The 21105-nt window shown below is 47.6% G+C and overlaps 1 protein-coding gene across 1 annotated transcript in view; it reads right to left on the reverse strand.

The window, feature by feature from the left end:
- Window positions 1–278: 278 nt before the first annotated feature.
- The window catches only part of CDH4 (cadherin 4), a 462285-nt gene continuing 441458 nt past the window's right edge, over window positions 279–21105 (reverse strand). Inside the window, exons 10-16 of the mRNA XM_037401839.1 lie at window positions 17744–17997; window positions 14169–14311; window positions 9591–9824; window positions 8272–8505; window positions 4153–4292; window positions 2075–2239; window positions 279–525 (exon numbers count right to left, since the gene is read on the reverse strand). Coding sequence (XP_037257736.1) covers window positions 319–525; window positions 2075–2239; window positions 4153–4292; window positions 8272–8505; window positions 9591–9824; window positions 14169–14311; window positions 17744–17997 — 1377 coding nt within the window. The 3' untranslated portion in view covers window positions 279–318. The remainder of the gene's footprint in view (window positions 526–2074; window positions 2240–4152; window positions 4293–8271; window positions 8506–9590; window positions 9825–14168; window positions 14312–17743; window positions 17998–21105) is intronic.

The following is a 21105-nucleotide window of genomic DNA, read 5'->3' on the forward strand; positions in this document are numbered from 1 at the left end:
AAACCAAACCAAAACAACAAAAAAAACCCTGCAGCAGAGACAAGTGTTCATGCGAGACAGCTCAACAGTCTAAAAAAAAATCGGAAAGGAAAAAAAAAGGGAAAAAAAAAAGAAACCTTCTATATCACCACTAAAAATAACAATACAGTCAGCAGGGGATATTAATTAAAAAAGCTGCCACATCTGTACAGTTCTTGCTTCTGCATCAGCTCTTTTTGTTAATGTTGTTGTCTGTGGGTTTGCTTTTTTTTTCTGAATTGTTTTTTTTCTTCTTCTTCTTTTTTTTTTTTTTTTTTTTTTAAATAATGTGAGGTCAGTTTAATCTTCCTCGCCTCCCCCATACATGTCCGCCAGTTTCTTGAACCTGGGCCCCCAGTCGTTAAGGTAGTCGTAGTCCTGGTCCCCGGAGCTGGAGGAGTTGAGGGAGCTGACGGAGCCGGCGGTGGAGCCGCTGCCCTCATAGTCGAAGACGAGCAGTGAATCGTAAGGGGGGGCTGTGGGGTCGTTGTCCGCCGCACGCAGACCCTGGGGGGCAAACACACGGCATCAGTACCCACCGCGGGGTTTTGTGGTGCTGGTGCTAAGGGAGTGTGTTCGGGGACGGGGCTCCCGGCAGCAGAGCTACGAGGGGATGGTGCAAGAGAAGAGAGGATGGTGAGAGAATGAGGGGCTTGGGGCTTCCCCGTGCCCAGCTGCCCCCAGCACAAACCCCACAAACTCCCAGTGCCTCTATAAAAGAGCCGGGTGGCGCGGGAGGGGTTTACTCCCAAGGATCCAGCTCTGCCCTTCCCGGGTGTGCCCGTTAAGATTTCCAGCTTGGCCAACGCAAGAAGGACCAGCACCCTTCCTCTCCTACCATTTGGTCATTTTGATGATTTGGATTCCTTCAGGAAAAACAAAATAACTCCTAGTAAAATGCTGCAATTAGGAGGGACTTGGGGTGTGAAATCCCGGGCAGAGGGTTGGGGAGCCTTGCTGGTCTGTGCGCTGTCGGCAGCAGTGCAGGCAGGCTGCGGAAACGGCCTCGGGATATGGAGAAAAAGAATTGCTTTGTTGCAGCCCAGCGTCAGGAAAAGCCTAGTGGGACAGACCTACAATAAAGCAAAATGTTCTGTACTCACACCTTCCGCAACCCCAGCCTCAGCGTGGGGAGACGGAGCTGGTTCCACTGCCGGGAACAGAAGCCCCAGCAGGTGTGAGAGCATCTTCACATGCATGGATGTGTGTAAACGTGTGTGTGAAGGATGGGCAGGAGCAAAGGAAGAAGGAATTTTAATGATGAAAATGAGAAAAAGCACAGCAGGAAATGGATATAATAATAGCATTAAATTGCTATAACGTTTATTCTTCTGACTTAGGAAATGGATGATGTGTTTAGTCTCGGAGGAAATAATGCATTGATTGGTTTGTAACCAACTCAATCACTCAAAACTAAAAATGAGATAACCCAAACACGAAATGCATAGATATCTGTACAAGCAGATAGAGAAGCAGTAATCTAACACAAAGACACCCATAGGATCTGAGATGAAGCTCTCTGTTGTGCAAACTCTTTGGGGCTTTAGACCAAATAGAGCTTACTAAGAAGGTGCAGACTGGTGACACAATTACAAGCCCAGGAGCCACAGCTGGCACCTCTGGCTTTCGGCAAGCCAGGCAGCTGTGCCCTGCCTGCCACCACCTCCCTGCCACCACCTCCCTGCCAGGAAAACGCTCCTTTGGCCACGTCCAGACAATGTTTTTACTGACAGCAACTGCAACATTCACAGTGATCCAAGGGAGAGCGGGATCAGGTTATACCGCCCGGATGCTGAAAAGCACCGTGTTTGTGATACCCACAAGTCAGAAATCTCACGCTTTTTGCTCACACTTTGGCTTTTTACAGGCTCGATGCCTCTATTAGGCCAAGTCCTGCATCCTTTGCTCACGCCAGTCATTCCCCTGGCTTGCATCAGACTTCTCAGGTGCATAATAGCATCACTTGATCCATGCAGCCAGGAAGACGTTGCATAGCTGATTTTAGCTGGCTGCTCAAGCTTTTAAGATGTGACACAGGACACCCTACAGAACTTACCTCATTAATAAAGTCACCAATATCCCCTGGATGTGGGATTACTGGTCTTATAGGATACTGTGGTTCAGCACCAATAGGTCTTTCATCCACTCTTCTGACTCCAGGTGTCTTGTTCAGCACATGATCCATGGTCTCCGGCTGCTGGAGCTGGCTTAAATCATAATCCTGTGACAAGTGGGAAGGCATAGAGTGAAACCACAAGCTTTTCATTCAGACTATCTACCCACCCAATGTACAAACAAGTCGAGGGGTCTAATTCTATTTCAGCTGAAGTTCAATGGCAGATTTTACATCTCTAACTGTTACAGATGAACTAACATCTAACATCTCTAACTTACAGATGAACCCGACCCCTGAGTAGCTCATAAAACCAACCTCCTAAGGGTGTATCTTAAAATGTAAGTTAAATCAAACACTTAAATGTTTTCTGAATATTTCACACAGCCTCTCCATCTTTGGGATAAAAACCTGGTCTCTGTTTGTGTGTGCGTATGTATATGCATAACTTTTTGATGAAATACATAATATAATGTAAAGACACGGCGTTGGTACACATACTATTTTACATTTCCACAGAAGTAAAAACATTAAAATGTGTATTGCATTTACGCATGTAGGCCTTTCAAAGTAATTATGTTCTTTCTGCTTGTGAAAAATCCCAACAGAATAGGTTTCTATCAAGGAATGAGAACCAGCTAATATTTCATTAAAAATGTATTCATGTAGGTAATGGTGTTTTGCTGCTCTTCCTTTGCTGTTATTTTTAACGAATCCTTTCTAAAATATTTAAGCCTACAGTGTAGTTGCCTGAAACCAGATACTTCAGCTAGTTTGAATGCTTGTAACAGTACTTTGTTCTACTGGTAAAAGTATTCTTGTGCTCAGATGGAGATGATTGGATCTCCAGGAGCAGTATTTATAAATAACTTGTCAGCGACAAGGAAAAAGAAATGCTAATTGCAAGGATTTTTCTGTGGAACAAGAACTTCACAAGTTTTGGGCAAAGTCCCTGCTCCAGTTCCCCGGGAAGGTTCTCACCAGGCTCACAGCTCACCTTCGGATGCCACCAGGACCTCCACGGCAGGACGAGCTGCTTGCTCCTCAAGCACCAGCCCCAACCACTGAGAGCAGGACTCACCGCCACCCACCACACACACAGCAGCCGCTGCACGGACCCTGAACCATGCAGCCCACTTAAGCAAGCAAGAATAAAACCACTGTATGATGCAGAGTCACTTAATTTGCTTGAACATCACATCTGAGAGTGTCATGGGCTCTGGGGTTAGGTAGGAATAAAAAAACAGTGACTTAAACATGGTGACCAAACTTTGCTCTTTTAGCTGAGGAAATATATCCGTAGCGGAGGGAGAGCACCTCCCAGGAGTGCAGACCAGTGAAGTTTTCATGCAACATCAGCAGCGGTGTCTGTTAAGAAGAAGCCACCGCAGAAAAACTGACACAACCAGGCAGGCTATGGCTTAGGGCTCTGTCACCAAGCAAAGCTTTGCCATTGTACGCTTTGCTGTGAAAAAGAAAATCCCCAAATGTATTTAGACATTTCGCATAAACCACGTCCAGAAATTTAAAGAAATTAAAGGCATGTTAGAGACGACTCAGTAAACGCAGGGAAAGCCCACAGCAGCTCTAGGCTGAAACAAGTCAAGGCAAGTGCCTGCAGCCACAGGTCCGACGAGAGCGGCAGCTGCTGGCTGGTTCTACCAAGATCTCTGATGCGGAATGGTACAATAAACAACTTTAGTGACTGAAACAACAGAAACATTGTTTAAACATGAGTTTAAACCCATGTTTAAACTGCCCCCCAGGGAGTAGAAAGATTCATGTGGCATCAGCCTCCTGGCATGATCCTGCTTGCAGGGGAGAGCGTCCCAGTGGCACGCTGAACCTAAGCTGGCTCTCACCAATGTCCACACCACACCAGGGGAGCCAATAAAGCTGCCTGGGGCACAAACAAGTGGAACGCAATCCTTTGCAAGTACTTTAGTGAAAATCATGTGGTTTCTGCCTTTTTGAGAGCACAGAATGCACAGCTGCTCCTTGGCCATGACCCATGGTCTCACCTGGTCTTCCTCTCCACCTCCCTCTTCGTCGTACTTCAGAATGTTGTCCCTGACGTCGTCCTCAGGGTCGATCAGGAGCTGCTTGGTGTGGCGTTCCTTCTCCCGGCGTTTCATCCACACCACGAACAGCAGAACCATGCCTGTAACGGGGAAGAAGCTGCGTGAGGCCAGGCTGCGCGCCGGGGCACGGCGGCGTGTCTGAACGCCTCGCCTGCCCTCTTCCACTGCGGAGAACTTCACCCGCTGCTAGTAAGAGGAATAAAATTTTATCCTATTGTGTGTTCTAATTTGTAAGGGAGAGATCAGTGCAAGCTGTAAATACTGTGACAGGCCTCCACTACAAACATTTCTTTAAGATCCATCACCAGCGCTGATTGAGCTGATGTTTATCAGAAGTACAACACACAATCAAAGGAAAAGCAAACAGCAAGTGCGAAAACCTCAGCTTTCTGAAAATATTTGATGTAAAACCTGAATTTTGAGGAATAGATTTCTACCTTTGCTTTATTCAGGGGCATAAAATAAAGGCAGAGGGCAGACTGCTGGAAGGTGCTGGAAGCAGCTGGGTACAGACGACCACCACCTCTGCCTGACCGGCTGTCCCACCAGTGTGACACAGCGCTGCCTGTCAGCTCGCCAGCCCTGGCCATGGTGGTCATTTTGCTGTTGCCTGCAGTTGGCCAAGCAAGACTGGTTTGGGAAGCTGCATAGCACTGGGTCCTGTCATCCATGCCAGACTCCCTCATCCTCCTCCCCAGTGTCTGAGGGAGGCTTTCCAGACTTCCAGGATCATATTACCCAGGACATGAGCATATGCCTTTGGCCATCGATTTGCAAAACAGATCTAAGATTGTTTGAAATCCTTTCAGAGAGCAGGGCTACCTTTGCAGAGCAGATCTGGTAGCACAGAGCCAACCTCCTCAGGCACCAGCCTGTACGTGCCAGGCCCCGGCTAATCTCTCAGCACAGCAAGGGATGAACAGTTCTTGAATCATGAGAAAGTTTTCCCCATTTAAACAACTTAACCCAAAGGGAATGCTGGCTCCCTGTTCCACCACCTCATCCTTCAAAGGGCCACCCATGTCCCAGAGGCTGCGCGCTCCCTGTGACTTACTGCATGGAAATTGCTCTGGCAACTTAAGTCTCCACTAATAAAAGGCAACCGGACCTTGTCTTCTTCAAGAATCTGTCAATACATTTGTTTTCATTTTTGTGCTCAGTAGCTGCAAATAATGCCGTCAAAAATGAAATTCAGCCTGGGCAGCTGATGCAGCTACACCTCCCAGTAGCTGCCTCCTCCTCCATTCCCCACGCAAGCCACAGGTGAAGCTGTGGCAACCTGCCAGAGAAGGGAGCGGTGGATGGACAGCAGAGGTGGGGACGTGTGGCCCAGGTTCATTTCATCTGGGTCAACTCCTGACCGCACCGAACCGATGCAACCAACACAAGCGAACTCGGGCAGGACGTGAGATGCCAAACCTTCTTTGTGTTTTTTAGCTGCAGAAGGACAGCAAGCCATAGGGTTTTCTGTCCCTTTGCCCCTTCACAGAGCCTTGGCACTGCTTCGCCCAGGGCGAGGATGGAGAAGGGACCAGACCCTGGGGACACGGGTGGGCAGCCCAGACAGCAGCCCCACTGCCCAGGAGGTGGTTAGTGGGATCCGAGTTTTTCCTCCCAGCACCACAGTGTTTATACACAACAGGAATTCAGTGAAGTGAGCAGAAGAGGATGGGACAGCTAATTAGTGCCATTGTGTGCCAATCGGCTGCCATCCCTGCCTGCCAGCTAACAGAATTGTTTTCAGATAGTTCAGCATTTCTTTAATGCTTATCCTAGATCTATTTAAGAGAGAAAGAAGAAAAGGAAAGAAAATGTAACTCTTATCTGCAATATAAAACCTCAGCTATTTAGCAGACTATTGAAGTCTACTTCTCGTTGTTCCTTTTCAAGTCTCTCACAACAAGATACCTGCCTAGTCCACAAAGACAATATTATAATGGTTACCGGGGTTTATCTTTTTTTTTTTTTTTTTTTAAATGCTACTTTTTCATGCACTTGTGGAAAAATCTGTGCCATTAATGCCTTTACAGCTACCCTGAAGAAAAAAAGATCTTCAAAGTGTCAATAGCGGATGTAGTGCACTCTCCTTCCTTTTATTCACTCTGCAGAATGGGAAGTGCTATTACTGCTGTTAGACCCATTTTCACTCTGCATGTAGTTTTCCTTGAAATCTGTTGTCTTCACCCTTCACAATTTTTACGGCATTGCTCTTCTAAGTGTGTTATCTGTGCAGCTAATGCATCAGGTATCAGGAAGAAGAAAACTCTGAGCCAAGGTAAAGGCAGAAACTTCCTTCACCTGAGCAACCTCAGATATGTCCCCTTGGTGCTTCTTCCTTTTAAAGCCATCAAACTTTGACCGGCTGATGCTAAAATGGACAAGTGGCACAAAAAAATCTTGCATCTGCCTTTTTCCAGGCTATTGTTCAGAGGTCACGATACAAAACAGATAGAAAGGAGGCAAAACACTGGAAGGATGTAACTGGAAACCTGCTCATCGCAAATTACATTTTTCATCACTGATACAGTGCTTTGCAGCTCTTGAAGATAAAAAAAAGTCAATTAGAATTACAGTGAATGTAAAAATAAGCTTTTGTAATAAAACCCATAATTTAAAACGGGATAATGTATCTGAAAAGGAAAAGAGGAATCTCTTAAATCAAATGTCCTTCAGCTGAAGTTAATTTCAGTCAATAGGATTTTCAACTGTTAAATCATATTTTAGCACTGGATTTATAAAAAGCAGCAAAAAGAAGGCCCGTGTTTAATCACCTCTGTGGCTTCCAGTGCAAACTTTTAGCCCCAGCGGCACGCCTGCACACCCCAGCGTGCCAAACGTGCCAGGGCTGACCAGCACCACGTCTGCTGCTGGGACCCCACAGCCACTGAAGGACAGCAACTGAGCATCGTGGCTAGGCACAGGGACACCTCCAGCAGCTCACATGGGCTGGGTAAGGAGAGGGGACTGCACGGCCACAAACACCCAGTTTTCTTGCTTGCTCTCCAGACTGCTTCAGTAAATCAATTACACAACCATACATGCCCATGGCTGGCCCAGGAGGGCTAGATGTTTGCCCAGAGATGACCCATTCTCCTAATGTACCATATCATATCCACATTAGGTGACATTTGTAGCATACGTCGCTCTGTCTGCTCTCTGTTTAAACACATTGGGGGTAAATATTAAATGTTATTTAGCACCATAACTCCCATTAGCTTTAATGCGAATCCCATGGTTTCATCCTGCGTTTCTTGATGAATATTTACCTCATTGTTCATTTCAGCGCTCATTTTTATCTATTCCTACTGTGCCAACTCCTGCTTGAAGTTATAATGATATCATTTTTATTTTTAAGTATATGCACACATGGTTATTGGTAATGCTCATGGAAGTCGGGACTAATAGCGTTGCTGGGCAAAAGGGATGGCTTAGCCTAGAGCAAAGGGATGGCCAAACCTTCTCTGCAATGCACCCCCAGTGCTACTGACAAACTGGGGATCCTTCCTCTAAATAGCCACAATCCACCATGACTCTCCAATCTGATGTGATTTTACAAGCAATGGGAACAACTACCATTCTCCTATTCCTGTGAACAACCAGAAAATGACAGCTACACACTGGTTCTGCCAGGGACTTGCCAGACTCTCATAACCAGTCCATCTGGTACTGGGAACCAGTATGACCACAGCCAGCCAGGGACCCGAGAGCTGTAGGATTTTGGACGAGTTTTTCAACTTTTTCCTACAAATGCGGAGAATCCTATCACGCTCACTATGTATAAGATGCTGTCAGGTGTAAAGCTGTTTGTAAAGCTACTGGAAGCCTCAGAAAGAGCAGTCCGATGCGCGCCGGGAGTGCTGCAGCTCGTTCTGCTGGTGCTGCAGTGAAAGAAGTTTGAATGCAGATGTGCGACACCCCCCCCAGCTCCGAGCTCCCAGCTCCGTCCTTTGCATGGAGCTGGGATGGCTCTAGAAAAACACCACCTACAGAAACGGGACAACAGGGAACAGGGTGGGAAGCATGATGTCTCCCAGCGGTGTCAGCCCCTGCGGTACTTACTGAGCAGAATAATGATGCAGATCAAGATGGCGATGATGGCGCCCGTGCCCAGCCCCGCGGCAGCCACCGCCCCGATGGTGGTGCAGTCGCCGTTCTCGTCGCACGGGCACACCTTCACCTTGATGACGGACGTGTTGTACAAGGGGGGGTTTCCAGAGTCTGTCACGATGATCGGCACATCATACACACCCGCTTCCAGGTACATGATGCGTAAACTAAGTTGGGCGTAATCGCCTGGAGAGACCAAGACAGACAGAGAGATGACAGACGCCCTGGCAGAGCCTTGCAGCCACACTGGTACAGGCAAGGCTCCTCTGCCGGAGCAGTCTTCTGAGTCCTGAAGAAAAGGCTACCAACACCACACCCGGGCAGGTCGGCTGCAGACTTCTGCCCTACGTTTGGTCAACGACCAGCCTGGGTTTTAGAAAATACCGCGTGTTTTCACTGCTGCACTAACCTACCTTGATGCCATTTGCAAATCCGGTTGCAAGCATTTAACATGGCACGAAAGGCAAATGCTAAAGCATGGATGATGCTCCCTGGGTCTGGGCTGCTCCTGGCCACTGCTCACCCATCCTCCCACCTCAGGATTTTTTGGGAAGCCCATTGCCCACTGATGACATGCTCAGCCAGGAAATCCCTCTCGTGTTCCTTCCCATTGCGATACGAGAGCTGCGGGACTGAGCCCTGAGCTGTGAGGGCACAAGATATTGCTCTGGCTTGGCAAGAGGGTGCCAGACCTCAGCGAGAGGGACCAGCTTTGAAGCCAAAACCAGCCCGTGGCTCCATGATATCTTCCATCGTCTGCTGAAACTACCAATACGAGAAGCAATTAGGGCCATTTGTGGTTGCACGCGGCAATATAAAAATCCTTCACATACTGGTAATCTTCACACTTACCTAGCCCTCCTGGTTCCACGCTAAATTAAAAGGCTGCCTTTATGCAATTACGGTCAGAGAAATGAACATTGATCCTGATTGTGGCTTATGACAATTACACTGGAGGAACATAAGGAAGACTGATAATAGCTTTTTTCCCCTTGGCCATTATGGATGATTTATACTCTGTTCACTACTGATAACTGTTCATAATTATGAACTGCATTAAAAAAAGCCAAGTGCCAAGGCTCTTAGAGTTATGCTGCAGGTCTGATACAAATCATTTCTGATTAACTATCTTGTCTATAACGTCAGCCATAATGTGCTTTAAAAAATAAAAATCAGATAAAAAAGTAGGAAAGTTTGGAAGTTTGAAACCGCACGTGGCCTCATTAGTGAATCAGAGTCCAAATGTCCTCAGGATTGCCTGCCCCATTTACCATTCAGCCGTGTTATGGTCCAGTTCTTCCTCACCGCAGATGGCACACTTGGCAGCTCGAAGACAAAGGGCCCAACATTTGGATCGATGTCAGCATCCGTGGCCGTTATGTTGATGACATTCAGGTTTGGCTTTTCACAGATCTGTGCCTCCTTTGGCAGGAGCTCAGGAGCATTATCGTTGATGTCGATTAGGTAGATCTGCAGCGTGCCAGTGCCGCTTGCGGGGGGTATACCTGAACGGGGAAGGCAGAGCTGAACATGGACTGATGACCATCTCTTGAGAAGCAACGGGATTGACAACACCATGGACCGGCCCCCTCTCTGCTTTCCAGTTTCAATAAACCAGGATTTTCACCCTCCCTCCTTGGACCTTATGAGGGACATACTGCACTTTCATGGTCCCTTGCTTTAAAAGGTACTATTAAAACTTCCCCAGGCTTCCTAATGTTGCCATTTTTTGCTCCTGCAGAACATGGAGGTAGAGTCCTGCAGATTTGTAGCCTATAGCATTGTCCTTAGTCAAACTCTAAAAATACAAGGAGGCGATACCCAGCTGCTGGCCCAAATTTTGGTAATGGCTGTTCTGAAGCGGAAAAACCATTAGAAAGATAGCTAACAAGAGGAAGAAGAGGGCTTGGATGGAGGAAAAAAAAAAAATTAAGTAGTGTAATCTGTTGGTCAGCATTTACTATAGGTAGCACTTGCTACCTATATATAGATTTGCAGACTGTTACAGTGCTTCAAAGAAAGCCCACGTCTCCAGCCCATCCCACAGTCAGGCCTAGGGTTACGGTGAAAAATCCTTGCTCAAAGCCTATGTTCCGAGCTAACCATCACCAAATGTGGTGGGTGACGCTAGTGACCCATGGCAGCAGCAGTATGTCCCAATATACAGTTCCTCACCCTCTCCACATTTGCCCCAACCAGCAGGGATGCCACAGCACAGCAGTCTTGGTTCGCCAGCCCCTTACTGATGAAGAGCCACATTTGTACGACTAATGACCACTTAAGCAAAGTAATACCCGCCCTGGTAAGAGAGAACAGCCTTCCCAGAAACGGCGCAGTATTTTAATTTCTTGCCCCACACACATGTCTGGCAGCTCCACGCTGGCCTGCCCACCGGCTCCCTTCTCGGGCAGCATTGCTTCAGCAATTCTTTTTAAAGTTTGTGCTTTCAGTCCTGGCTCTTCCTCCCAGTGCTGGATATAAAGCTACACAAACCACTTCCCCCACTAGGCTTTCAAAGGTTCTTCTCCTTCCACAGACCTTCCTTCCTACATTCATTTCTCATTTCTGCTCCACCTTTCAAGGGAGCCTTGAAAACTCTGAAGGAGCCCTGAAAATCCTTCTTTCATGGTTCCTACATAAGCTCTTCAATCATTGATCTCATCCTTTCATCTAGTTAGCATGGTGTAGGTCTCCTTCTAAAACAATGTCTTTGATCAGCTTTGAAAGTTTCTGGAGAGACAGACAACCCATCAGGATACTGGGGCTGAACATGAAAACTGGCTTTCAGGACCAAGCAAAGTGATTTTACTGTGTTCACATTACCCAGAACAGCTTCTGGGATGAACGCAAGCCCCACATTAGCCTTGGAGACGGACCAAATGCAAACTAGCAGTCCTGAGGGGCACCCACTGGCACGGGGCTGAAATAACCTGCAACTACCACACGTGCAAACGCAGCTTTGTTGGGTGACTGGGTGCTGCTGGGCTCCAGTTCCTCCTGGTTTTTGGTTCTTTCTGCTCCTGACTGCAGTTCTGGGGCAGTCTCGGGAGGAATGAAAAGCAAACAGTTTTTTAAATGTCCGAATACTAGAAACCATGGAACATTTCAAGTTATTTCAGCGGTCTTACGTGGAGAGAGCAAGAACATGGACAGAGCAGGTATTGATGTACTACCACAAAGGATCCTCAGACTTCATGCTCAAGAGGTGAGGACTGCTGTGGCACCACTGACTCCAGCGGAGGCTGGTCCGCTCCCTGAAATTAAGATTGAAATACTAATGACAGTATTTCAAAAGAAAAAGGAATGTACAACTGCTGCATCTACACTCAGCTGTTGCATTCTTGATCATCGCCTTTTTCACAGTGCCAGAGTCAGTGTGGCTGGAGCAAGGTACAAGCCAACTGGCTTTCATGTTCAGCTGCAAGCAGCAGTCACTCCCAGCCTGCTTGTGCGAAAATTTCTAAGGAACTTGGGCCACTGTCCTGAAAAATCGTGGCAGAAATGAAGTAAACTGTGCCTGTGGCTAACTGGCACCTTGTCACTGTGTGTCTGCAGAAAAGCAGGCAGCTGCAGGCAGGGTCACTAATGCAGCCTGGTGGCCCACAGGATTGGGCCCCAAAGGGGAGTTCCCGTGGGCAGGACCCTGCTTCTTTCAGTTACGCAGTCTTTCTCCCCTACTCAGCTCTCTGGTTTATGAAACCTGTTGGGACATTTGAGTTCTCAGCTCCTGTGTGACACTGGTTGAAATTGGCTGAAGGGTTCAAACACTGCCAGGTTCCACACTTGTGTAGACACAGTGTGATCCAAGAGCCTCTCTCCTCTGGGAAACCAGGCTAAAAATGTGCTGTTGATTAGGATTCCCCTTTTCTCCCCATTACACTGCAGCCAAGACTTTTCTTTAAGTGACTGTCTCTGCACTGTAGCCCAGACAGAGCGAGCAAGCATGTCCATGGAGTGTTTGGTTAAACTTCTTTTTTTATCACATACTGAAAACAGCACAAAGAACTTCAAGGAAACCAGATGCTGCTGCTGCTTCAAGAAAGAAAGAAAAATCCCCACCAAAACCCTGGGCCCAAAAGCCTTTCTTTGATGAGTTACGTGATGCTGGAGGACCTGCAACTTGGGAGAAATGTGGAAAGAGTCTATTAGCCTAGATGAAACTTTAGCTGTTATCCTAAGCACTCTAGACAGAATTTTAAATAAGGTGTTGCTTTATGTGCATTTTAATGGCTGCAATGTAGCAGTGATAGATTAATTTTTCAGAATAAAGAGATTTATCTAGGTCCTCACTTTCTGAACTGCTGAATGATGGATGTGGAGCTGCCAATGCACTGTAGCATCAGCACCGAAGCCGAAGCAAGGGGTTAACTCCAAATCACGTTGTACTAAGTGCCTGGGATTTGCAAGGTTAGGTGGTGAGGATTAGTTTGACAGGTTCAAGCTCTACCACTGTTTCTGTGAGTGGTCTTGGCCAACTCATTTGACCTGTTTCGCCCTGCGGCTCTTGCAGATGAACACTGCTAGATCCCCTTGAAACTATTTTGGATTTTGCTGTCCTGGCTACCTTCACAGAGGGGAAGCTTAGGATGGGGCTGTGGGATCACACCAGTCCTACCATTGATGGCACAAAGAAGAGGCAGTATTTGCTTCCTGGTCCTGCTACTGAGCATTGAAACCCTTCCAGGAGTTTGCCCTGTCCTTGTGACCCAGGATGCAATGACTGAAGTGAAGCCTGAAACCCCAGAGCGAGGAAGTTTTCATTAGCCCTGCAAGCACCACTGCATCTGCTCGTAACGGACATGGCACCCTTCAGCCTGAGGGATGGCAAAAGCTAACACAAAAACTGCCCTGGAAGCCCCTCCAGAGTATGAGCAATACACTTTGGTGTTCACAGCCAAGCCTGGACTTAATTTTGCTGCTGAAGCACGGCTTGGGTTTGATGTGAGTACTCAGCACCCTGCAGGGGGAAGGTGAGGGTGGGAGAGGGGGAGGAAGGCCCTCTCCTTGTCCAGGGAAACCACTGAGCCCTCCACAGAGCCTTTTCCAAGTGGGAGAGTCAATGAATGAAGTAACAGCATGGCCACAGTTAGGTATGGTTAGCAGAAAGATTATCAACCCCTCCTAATCAGAACGATGAAGAGAAATCCAGGGCAGCAGCAATGGACCACTTGCCCTCGCGTGACGCTAACGCTGAGGCTCACAGTACTAATTTGACCAAAAGCACTGTGTGATCTTTAATGAGTACAGAAGAGCAAGCCTGAACAAGGACTTCTCTGCAAGAGGATCTGTACTGGCCTCAGCCACTTTGATAATAAAACACACCAGCATCCAGGCACGTCGATGATGGCTGAGCATTTCAGAAATGGTAGCGGACAGAGAGAGATTAGCTCCGATGACAGACAGACAGACACCCCTCATGAAAGCCACAGCAGTTCAATGGACCTATTTTTAATATCCTCCTGCCATCCCCTACAATTATTTCTGGTTTCCTGATGGAAGGCTTCCTGAACGCTCTGATCAGCGCCTTTGGGACGATTACCAGAACCGGTGTGTTCGGCAGCCCTTGGAAAGCACATCCCTTTGATACTTTTTTAAGTTCAGGCTACACCGCTACACTGAACTCCCCAAATCGATTTTCCATTTGTCCTCCCCTTTCCCTTAATGACACTCTCTGTATACTGTGCACATTTAATTTACTCCAGCAATTTCCCATCCCACTTTCACATTTTTGACCATAAAAACCTGGGAAAAAGATAACTTATACTGACAACTCTGTCAGGGCATCATTTCTCTTAATGCATCACATTAGAGTCTTATTGAAGCATGAACAATGTGAAGCCTGGGCTCACCGTTGTCAGCCGCCAAGAATGTGGCCTCGTAGACATTATTCTTAATGTAGTCTGACTCTCGATCAAGGACAGCAGCAGTAGTGATCTGACCATTTGTGGCATTAATGTTCAGCCAGTTTGCAGGATCTGACAGCTTAGAGTATCTACAGAGAAAGGAAATAAATACATGGCAGTCTTTTCACTGACATACCCTTAATATTGCTTGAAATAAGGGTTTTCTGGACTCCTGACCCATGATTCAAAGGACCTCTGGATAACTGGTTTTGTTGACAAACAAAACACTAATTGAGTATGTGGGTTTTGACCTCTACAATTATACAGTTTTTCTATTTCTTTCATTTTACAGGTTTTTCTTTCCACTCAGTGCCACGTACATGGCAGCTTCCTGCTGCTGGGAGTGGACATCGGCTGAGGTCTCTGCAGCCGAGGAGAAGTGGGGTCTGCAATGACCACTGTGTCGGTAGCCTGAATTAGAGGGTGGAGTCCCGCCCTCTCCTTCTCTTAACATTGCCCTTCCTAAAACAGCTCTTGTTCTAAAGCCATGGATACGCCTGTTTTCTGCCCGTCACTAATAACAGCTTGGGAAATACCAGGCTGGAAGGATGGCTGCTCCTCTGCAACAGAATCCTGTCTTCAGCAGAACGGCCCTGGGGACACGGCAATGGGAACTCACCGCTGTATTACAGCACGGATCCAAGGGGGAGGCGGTTTCAGGCCTGCTCTCCTGAAACATTTTCACATGTTCCTGAAACGGCAGGGAAGGGCATCCCATGCATGTGGCAGCTTTGAAGAGGGCAGCAGCACAGCAGCGCCCAGCATGCCCTGGGCTGGCAGGACCCAGCGGCACATCCACCTCCCAGCTACCCAGTCACCTCATCGCCCAAGTCTGTTCATGCGCTGTGCTGCACAGCCACCTACGAATGTGTCTTGTTTGGGGTAAATTTTTCCATATTCTCCAGATCAACGCGTTCTGTTTACCTTTGTCACTTGCTTGTTTTCTTGGTTTTATTTTATTTGTTGCTTTTGGTTTCTACCTTTTGGTTTAGTACAGTTTGAGTTGAGATGGACCCTTGTTACCTAAACTGGAAGCTAATAAATGGCCAATCTATAAATTATTGAAATAAGCAAACAAAAGCTGAGCTTATTCCATGGGTAAATCAGACCTGCTGATAGTTTTATATAAATTTTTTTGTAGTCAGATACGCAGGTGGGAGAACTTCTGGCATTTGGTGAATATCCCTTTCCAGAAATGGGCTGTTTGAAGCTAAAACTCCAAGTGAAACTTGAGCTGCCTCAATCTGTGTGAGCAGGAAAGCAACACACAGCTGCACAAGCCCCTGCCAAAGGAAAGAATTACATTTCATGGAGCCAGACTCTTTGGGGTGTTTTCATTTATTTTAATATCACCGCTGTGAGTCTCCTGCCCTTTCTCTGCTAAATGATCAGGGATCCAGTTTCAAAGCTGGCTTTGTGAATGTGTCTGTGGCTAACGAGGCTATCTTGAGGTGTGACATTGGCCATGCCAAGCTGTGCCTTACTGGAGATGCTCCTGCTTCCTTATACACTGTTTGTAAAAACTCTATTTCGTCAAAGACCATTTAGAGAGAGACTGAAAACCGTATGCAAGGCTTTAGCAGATGGATCAGCTCTCTGCAAAGTGGTCATCGTGGACCTGCAGGCTTAGCTTTTTGGGTATCTTTCCTCCTAACTCACCAATGCCAACTGTGAAGAAAAACCAAAATCTCCTTTGCATAGCTCACAAAGAACAGGACTCCATCAACACCCCCCCTGCTTCCTGCAAAGTCTTGGCACTGGGCTGTCCTGACGATGAGGGGCTAAGAGGTTGTACTGGGTTTGGAAACAAAGCGCTGGTGGATACACAGAACGTGTGTCCTGCAAGCCCTAGGAAAAAACAACTCGAGTACCTGGCTGTTCACATACACAGAAAGTCTTACAAGACCCTGCACACGCAGTGTGCGATGACAGGAACGGCTCAGCAGAGCTGGTCCTTCTCCCAGAAACGGCAGATGCTTCTTTGGATTATAGATCATCCACCTCCGGGTTAGAGCTGTTCTCCCCTCTGAAAACCAGCCTTGGTACGGACATCAGCAAAATAAAGACCCTTCAAAGGCCAATATTTCAAAAAGAACATAAGAAAAACTGACTTGTTAGTTAGGATGGTCTCTCTCCTCAAAAGTCGCAATACCTGTCTAAAGACAACAAGATGAGGCAGTGAATAAACTATCATTTTCTAGACCAGACAGCTCTGTGCCAGGTGGAATATTTCAAACTCTTCCTGACACAAAGTGTCACAACTGATGTAAGTTTAAGGGGCCTCAGCTGTGGTCATGTCATACACCCAGGTTTTGCCAAAAATACTGCGGTCCTTACAGACTGAGAGTAAAAGAGAAACAAACCTCTGCGGATGCAGAAGTATCCGAGAGCAGGAAACGCACATCCCGTCTGCACAGATGGAGGCTGAAATACTTGTGGAAGGTGTCACAAGGACTCTCATTTTCACACACACCTTTCTGTCAATGTATTTCCTGGCGGGAAGGTGTGTGAGTTGGGGTCCTGGAGCGTGGATTCAGTCCCCAGTCTGCCCAAGCGGGACAAAACACAGGGACTGACACCCTCCTGGTCACAGCATGGAGTAAATCCAATCCTAAACTGCTTAGAGCAAACATCTGACTTTCATAAGGCTAAAATTTTGCCAGCTGAAGCCCACTCATGGAGAAAGCAGCTAGCAAGGAGGTTGTGTTTGGCAGTTGGTCTGAATGGAGAGGAAGGTCAGAACAAATCTCGCTCGCTGCAGGGCAGGAGGGGCTGCTGGGGTGCGTTGGATGGACTGGTGTTACTCAGATAGGGACTCAGTGCCAATGGCATGTGAACGGGTGTCTGACTGCTCCGGCAATATGGAACTATATGACATCTTAAAAGCCTGTTCAGCAGCTGTCTGTAACCAAGCGAGCCTTGCTCTGAAACGGCTGACAGCTCCTCTTGCGCTGTGCTTTTTAAGCCAGGTTGAACCAAAATTGTCTGGAAGCAACACAAGCCGTGATTAAAAACCCAAGTCACTCCCTTCAAGCCCTAGCCCCTTCTGTGCCTCAGTTTGTCCCTTGTAAAACAGAAATAACAAAGCTGACTTTTTCTAAACCTCTGTATTTATAAAGCGTATGAGCAACACAGGCCAAAGCATCCTTGACAAGGCAGAGACAAAACACTGGTACAACGCAGCCCTGACCTCTGCCTTTGCAGTGGCGCGGGGACCCTTTGCTACTGGCCGCTTGCATGTGAAGCTGCGAGCTGCCCCTCTGCGGCCGGCAGCATGGGACCCCTGCCCTCCCCGACCCAGCCGCTCAGCCTGGCTTCCCGCAGCGGCTGGGATCCTGAGTTTACCAGCTTGCAAGATACTCCGCAAGCACTCGGCGGAGGGTGACAGTCCCTGCCAAGCACTTTACTCATATCACATCGGTCAGTTTGCAAATTAGCGTTCAGCGGCTTTGCTCCCCAAACTTGTGCAGCTGAAATCCCCCACCTGTACACCAGCTCACTTCGGCTGCCGGGTCTCCCACCTTACTGCCTGCTGCATGAAGCGGTCGGGATCCACGGCTGAAAACGTTGTCAGGACTGTCCCCGTAGGCACCCCTTCCTCCAGCCTGATTAGCTTGTGGTTTGTTGGGAAATACGGTGCTTCGTTGACATCTGTGACTGAAATGGTGACTCCTGCTGTTGACTGGAAGGACATCTGGATGCCACTGGCCAGGGGAGCTTGGTTTGATACCATCACTGTCAGCATGAAAGCTCTGTTCATCTCGTAATCGACTGCCTAAAACAAACAAACAAGCAAGCATAAAGCCAAGCAGAGAATAAATTCTACCTTCTGGCTGAAAGCTGCAAGATTTAGGAGGCAGATGATATCAAAGTCATTGCCTCATCTCCTTTCCTCCTGAGCTCAGGTCTTTTGAAGATGTAAATCCAGACCAGCTTCAACCCAGTGGAGGATTTGGCCTTCCAGTATTTGGAGGGTCACCTAGTTAGAAAACCCCCACAGAGCAAAAACTACAGACGGCAGGGAGGATTTGCCCCGTGTTTTGTTCCAGTGCTAAGTGGTTTCCAAAACAGAACCTGCCTGTGATAGCTGAGCGCTGGATGAACAAACCCACCAAGGGCTGCTCTAAATGCAACAGGCGGAGCCCGTTAAGAGAGACTGGACAGGTACTTAACAGTGATATTAGCATTTAAAGCTGCTGCCTAAGTAATGAGGACAGTCTATGTGGACTCATGAGCCTCAAGTGCTCTTCATTTTTCCACTTAAATGAGTTTATAAGCAGAGATGGCACCACAAGGAACAACGCCTGGTCCAGTTACTCAGGTGGTCCTTCCAGTGGGACCTCTCGCCCTCTTGCAACAGGCCTCAGGATCTCCTGAGGCTACCTGCACGCTCCTGCGAGTACCTTGTGCTGCTGGGTGGCCACAGATCACTTCTCAACATGCGCATCAAGATGATGTGTCTTAGAAGCCAGAAAAATTGAAAAGCCATTGCTGGCACAACCGACTGAACCGCAGTATAATAATAATTTCTAAACCATCCCACTAATTATTATGAGGGAACTCACTAATCATTTGCCAGGGAGGCTTGAGTTATGCAGCATCACACCTCTGCTTGTTAAAAAATGCTTTGCCGTAATTTATAAATTTAGAAGCGTAACCATTCTCGCTAATACCTTCCCTAGCGCTGAGTCTGCAAAGCGTACTCTCAGGGTGTAAAATGCCACCGTTATACCGACTTCGGCAGAGCTGTACTGATTTACATCAGCAAGATCTCGCTTCAGTGTTCTGTTTAAAACCCAGTATTGTCAGGAGAGAAATCAAACCATAGGAGGCTACACGAGAGAAACAAATTTCAGGGGCAAAAGGTAAAACAGTGGAATCTCTATTCGATTGAAGTGCAAATGTTCCTATTGCTAAATGGTTTCCTGACAGGCAGGGCCAACATTTAATAAATAAAAGGAAGCATAAAGATTCCCAGTACACCCACCAGCACTGATTCACGGACTTGTACCGCATTCAAAAAAGACGCATGGTAAAAGTTCCCATTTAAACACTATTCAAGGCCTTGAAACAATTTGACTAATGCATTTCCTCGATTTCTTTTCACACCCCTCTAATTTATATTCCACCAGTCCTCATTTTTTTCTGTGCGCTGGCTTGTTTGCTAACCTTGCCCAGAGCCAGCCTGCACCTCCCTCCCCACAGGGGCTCAGACGGAGCCGGGGGGGCCGATCCGAGCAGCTCCAGGGAGGAGTGATGCGGGGAACCTCTGGGCTCCATAACGATGCACAGGACGCACTGACCGCACACATATCCGCTGGGATGCAGCCTAATGCAAGGGAGTGGTTTCCCCCCACCCCCAAAATGTAAAGCTGCTCACTCACTCAGCTTCTTTCCCCTCTCTCCTAGGAGCAACAAAATCATGGCTGCAGAAAAGCTGTGTAGGGAGCAGAGCTGGACCAGCATCTCCAGTAACGTTTATCCCACAGACTGTCCTGGAGGCACCAGTGCCCTGTGCTGGCACATGGTGGCACCATGTCCGTCACGCCTCAGTCTGCAAGGGAGAGCTGACCTGCCTCTTCCTCTTCTCTGCCCATCTGAGTCCTATTTCACATATTTTTGGAAGAAAAAAAAATGGTAAAATCAAGAGCCTGTACCTCCACAGCAATGTTTGTGCTATGGTCCCCAGTGGGAGCTGAGCCCCTGGCTGCCAGGCACAGTACAGCCCTAAGCAAACTTCTTTCACACTGTAGGAAGCAGTTTCTATCAGAACAGCTCATACTTCTGCTCCCTAAAACCGCCTCCCTCTGAGGGTAACGGTGCACAGAGCATTCCGTGTCCCTCGCACCACAGTAACACCTTCCACTTCCCTGCACCTCACTGAAATGCTGCGTGCTGATAGCTCCAGCGGGGAGTCCGGGACAGGGTTTAGTGATGGGCTTGGCAGCGCTGGGTTAACAGTTGGACTTGATGATCTTAGAGGTCTTTTCCAATCTAAACAATTCTACGATCCTATGACAGCAGGGTCCTGAAAAAGCCCATGGAGCTGCTACATTTGGGACAAGGAGGTCCTGGACTCTTGCCTACTTTTTCATTTCATGTCCAAGAAGCACATAACATGAAATTAAAAAGCAGCACCTTTGCAGATACCCCTTGCTGGATTTGGATCTCGCACAAATGTCTCTGAAAGGCCCCCCTGGAGACGCTGCACAACTTCCATCTCCACCCGTGTCCCTGAGCTGGATGTAGCAGAGTGAAGGTGAGGGCTTGCCGTGTGTCCTGCTTTTCTCAAGGTATTTTTAACTGAAGTGAACAAATTTCCCTTATGTTATCGTTAAGGCAAATAATAACTGAAGCTTCAGCAGCATCTCCATTGAAAATTCACAGCTCTGATCCATGCAGAGTTTATAATAACATTTTACTTAGCCAGCTGCCACGGGGCAGCCACTGCTGCTCTTGGAGATTGTCTTTGGACTCTGCGGTGTCTCGTTGGAGTGGGAAGTTTCTCCCTCCCCTTGATCAAGGCTTTCTTTGAAGATTAGGGTCTTGCATGGTACAAAAATGGTTTGGAAAGGGATGAGCAGAAAAAGGAAATGTTACACTTTTGGTGATGGGACTGGAGCTGCATATGGGGTTTTGCTGAGAGCAGCTGCTTGGAAGCATTTCTGGACCCAAACTCCCCTTAAAGGGGTGGGAATCCTTACAGAACGCCCCTCCCTGTGTGGATGCTGTAACTGCCCTAGCCCAGATGCAAACCCCTTTGCTTGCAGCAGTGGGGAGTTGTGCATAACCACCTTCAAAGAGCCACATGAAAAAAAAAAGTGTGTTCTGTAAATAAAGGTTCATTACTTAATTTTTTACCTGTGTTTTCAACCTACACCAG

The sequence above is a fragment of the Falco rusticolus genome, chromosome 10 (genome assembly GCF_015220075.1).
Source record: "Falco rusticolus isolate bFalRus1 chromosome 10, bFalRus1.pri, whole genome shotgun sequence".
NCBI classification, from domain to species: Eukaryota; Metazoa; Chordata; class Aves; order Falconiformes; family Falconidae; genus Falco; species Falco rusticolus.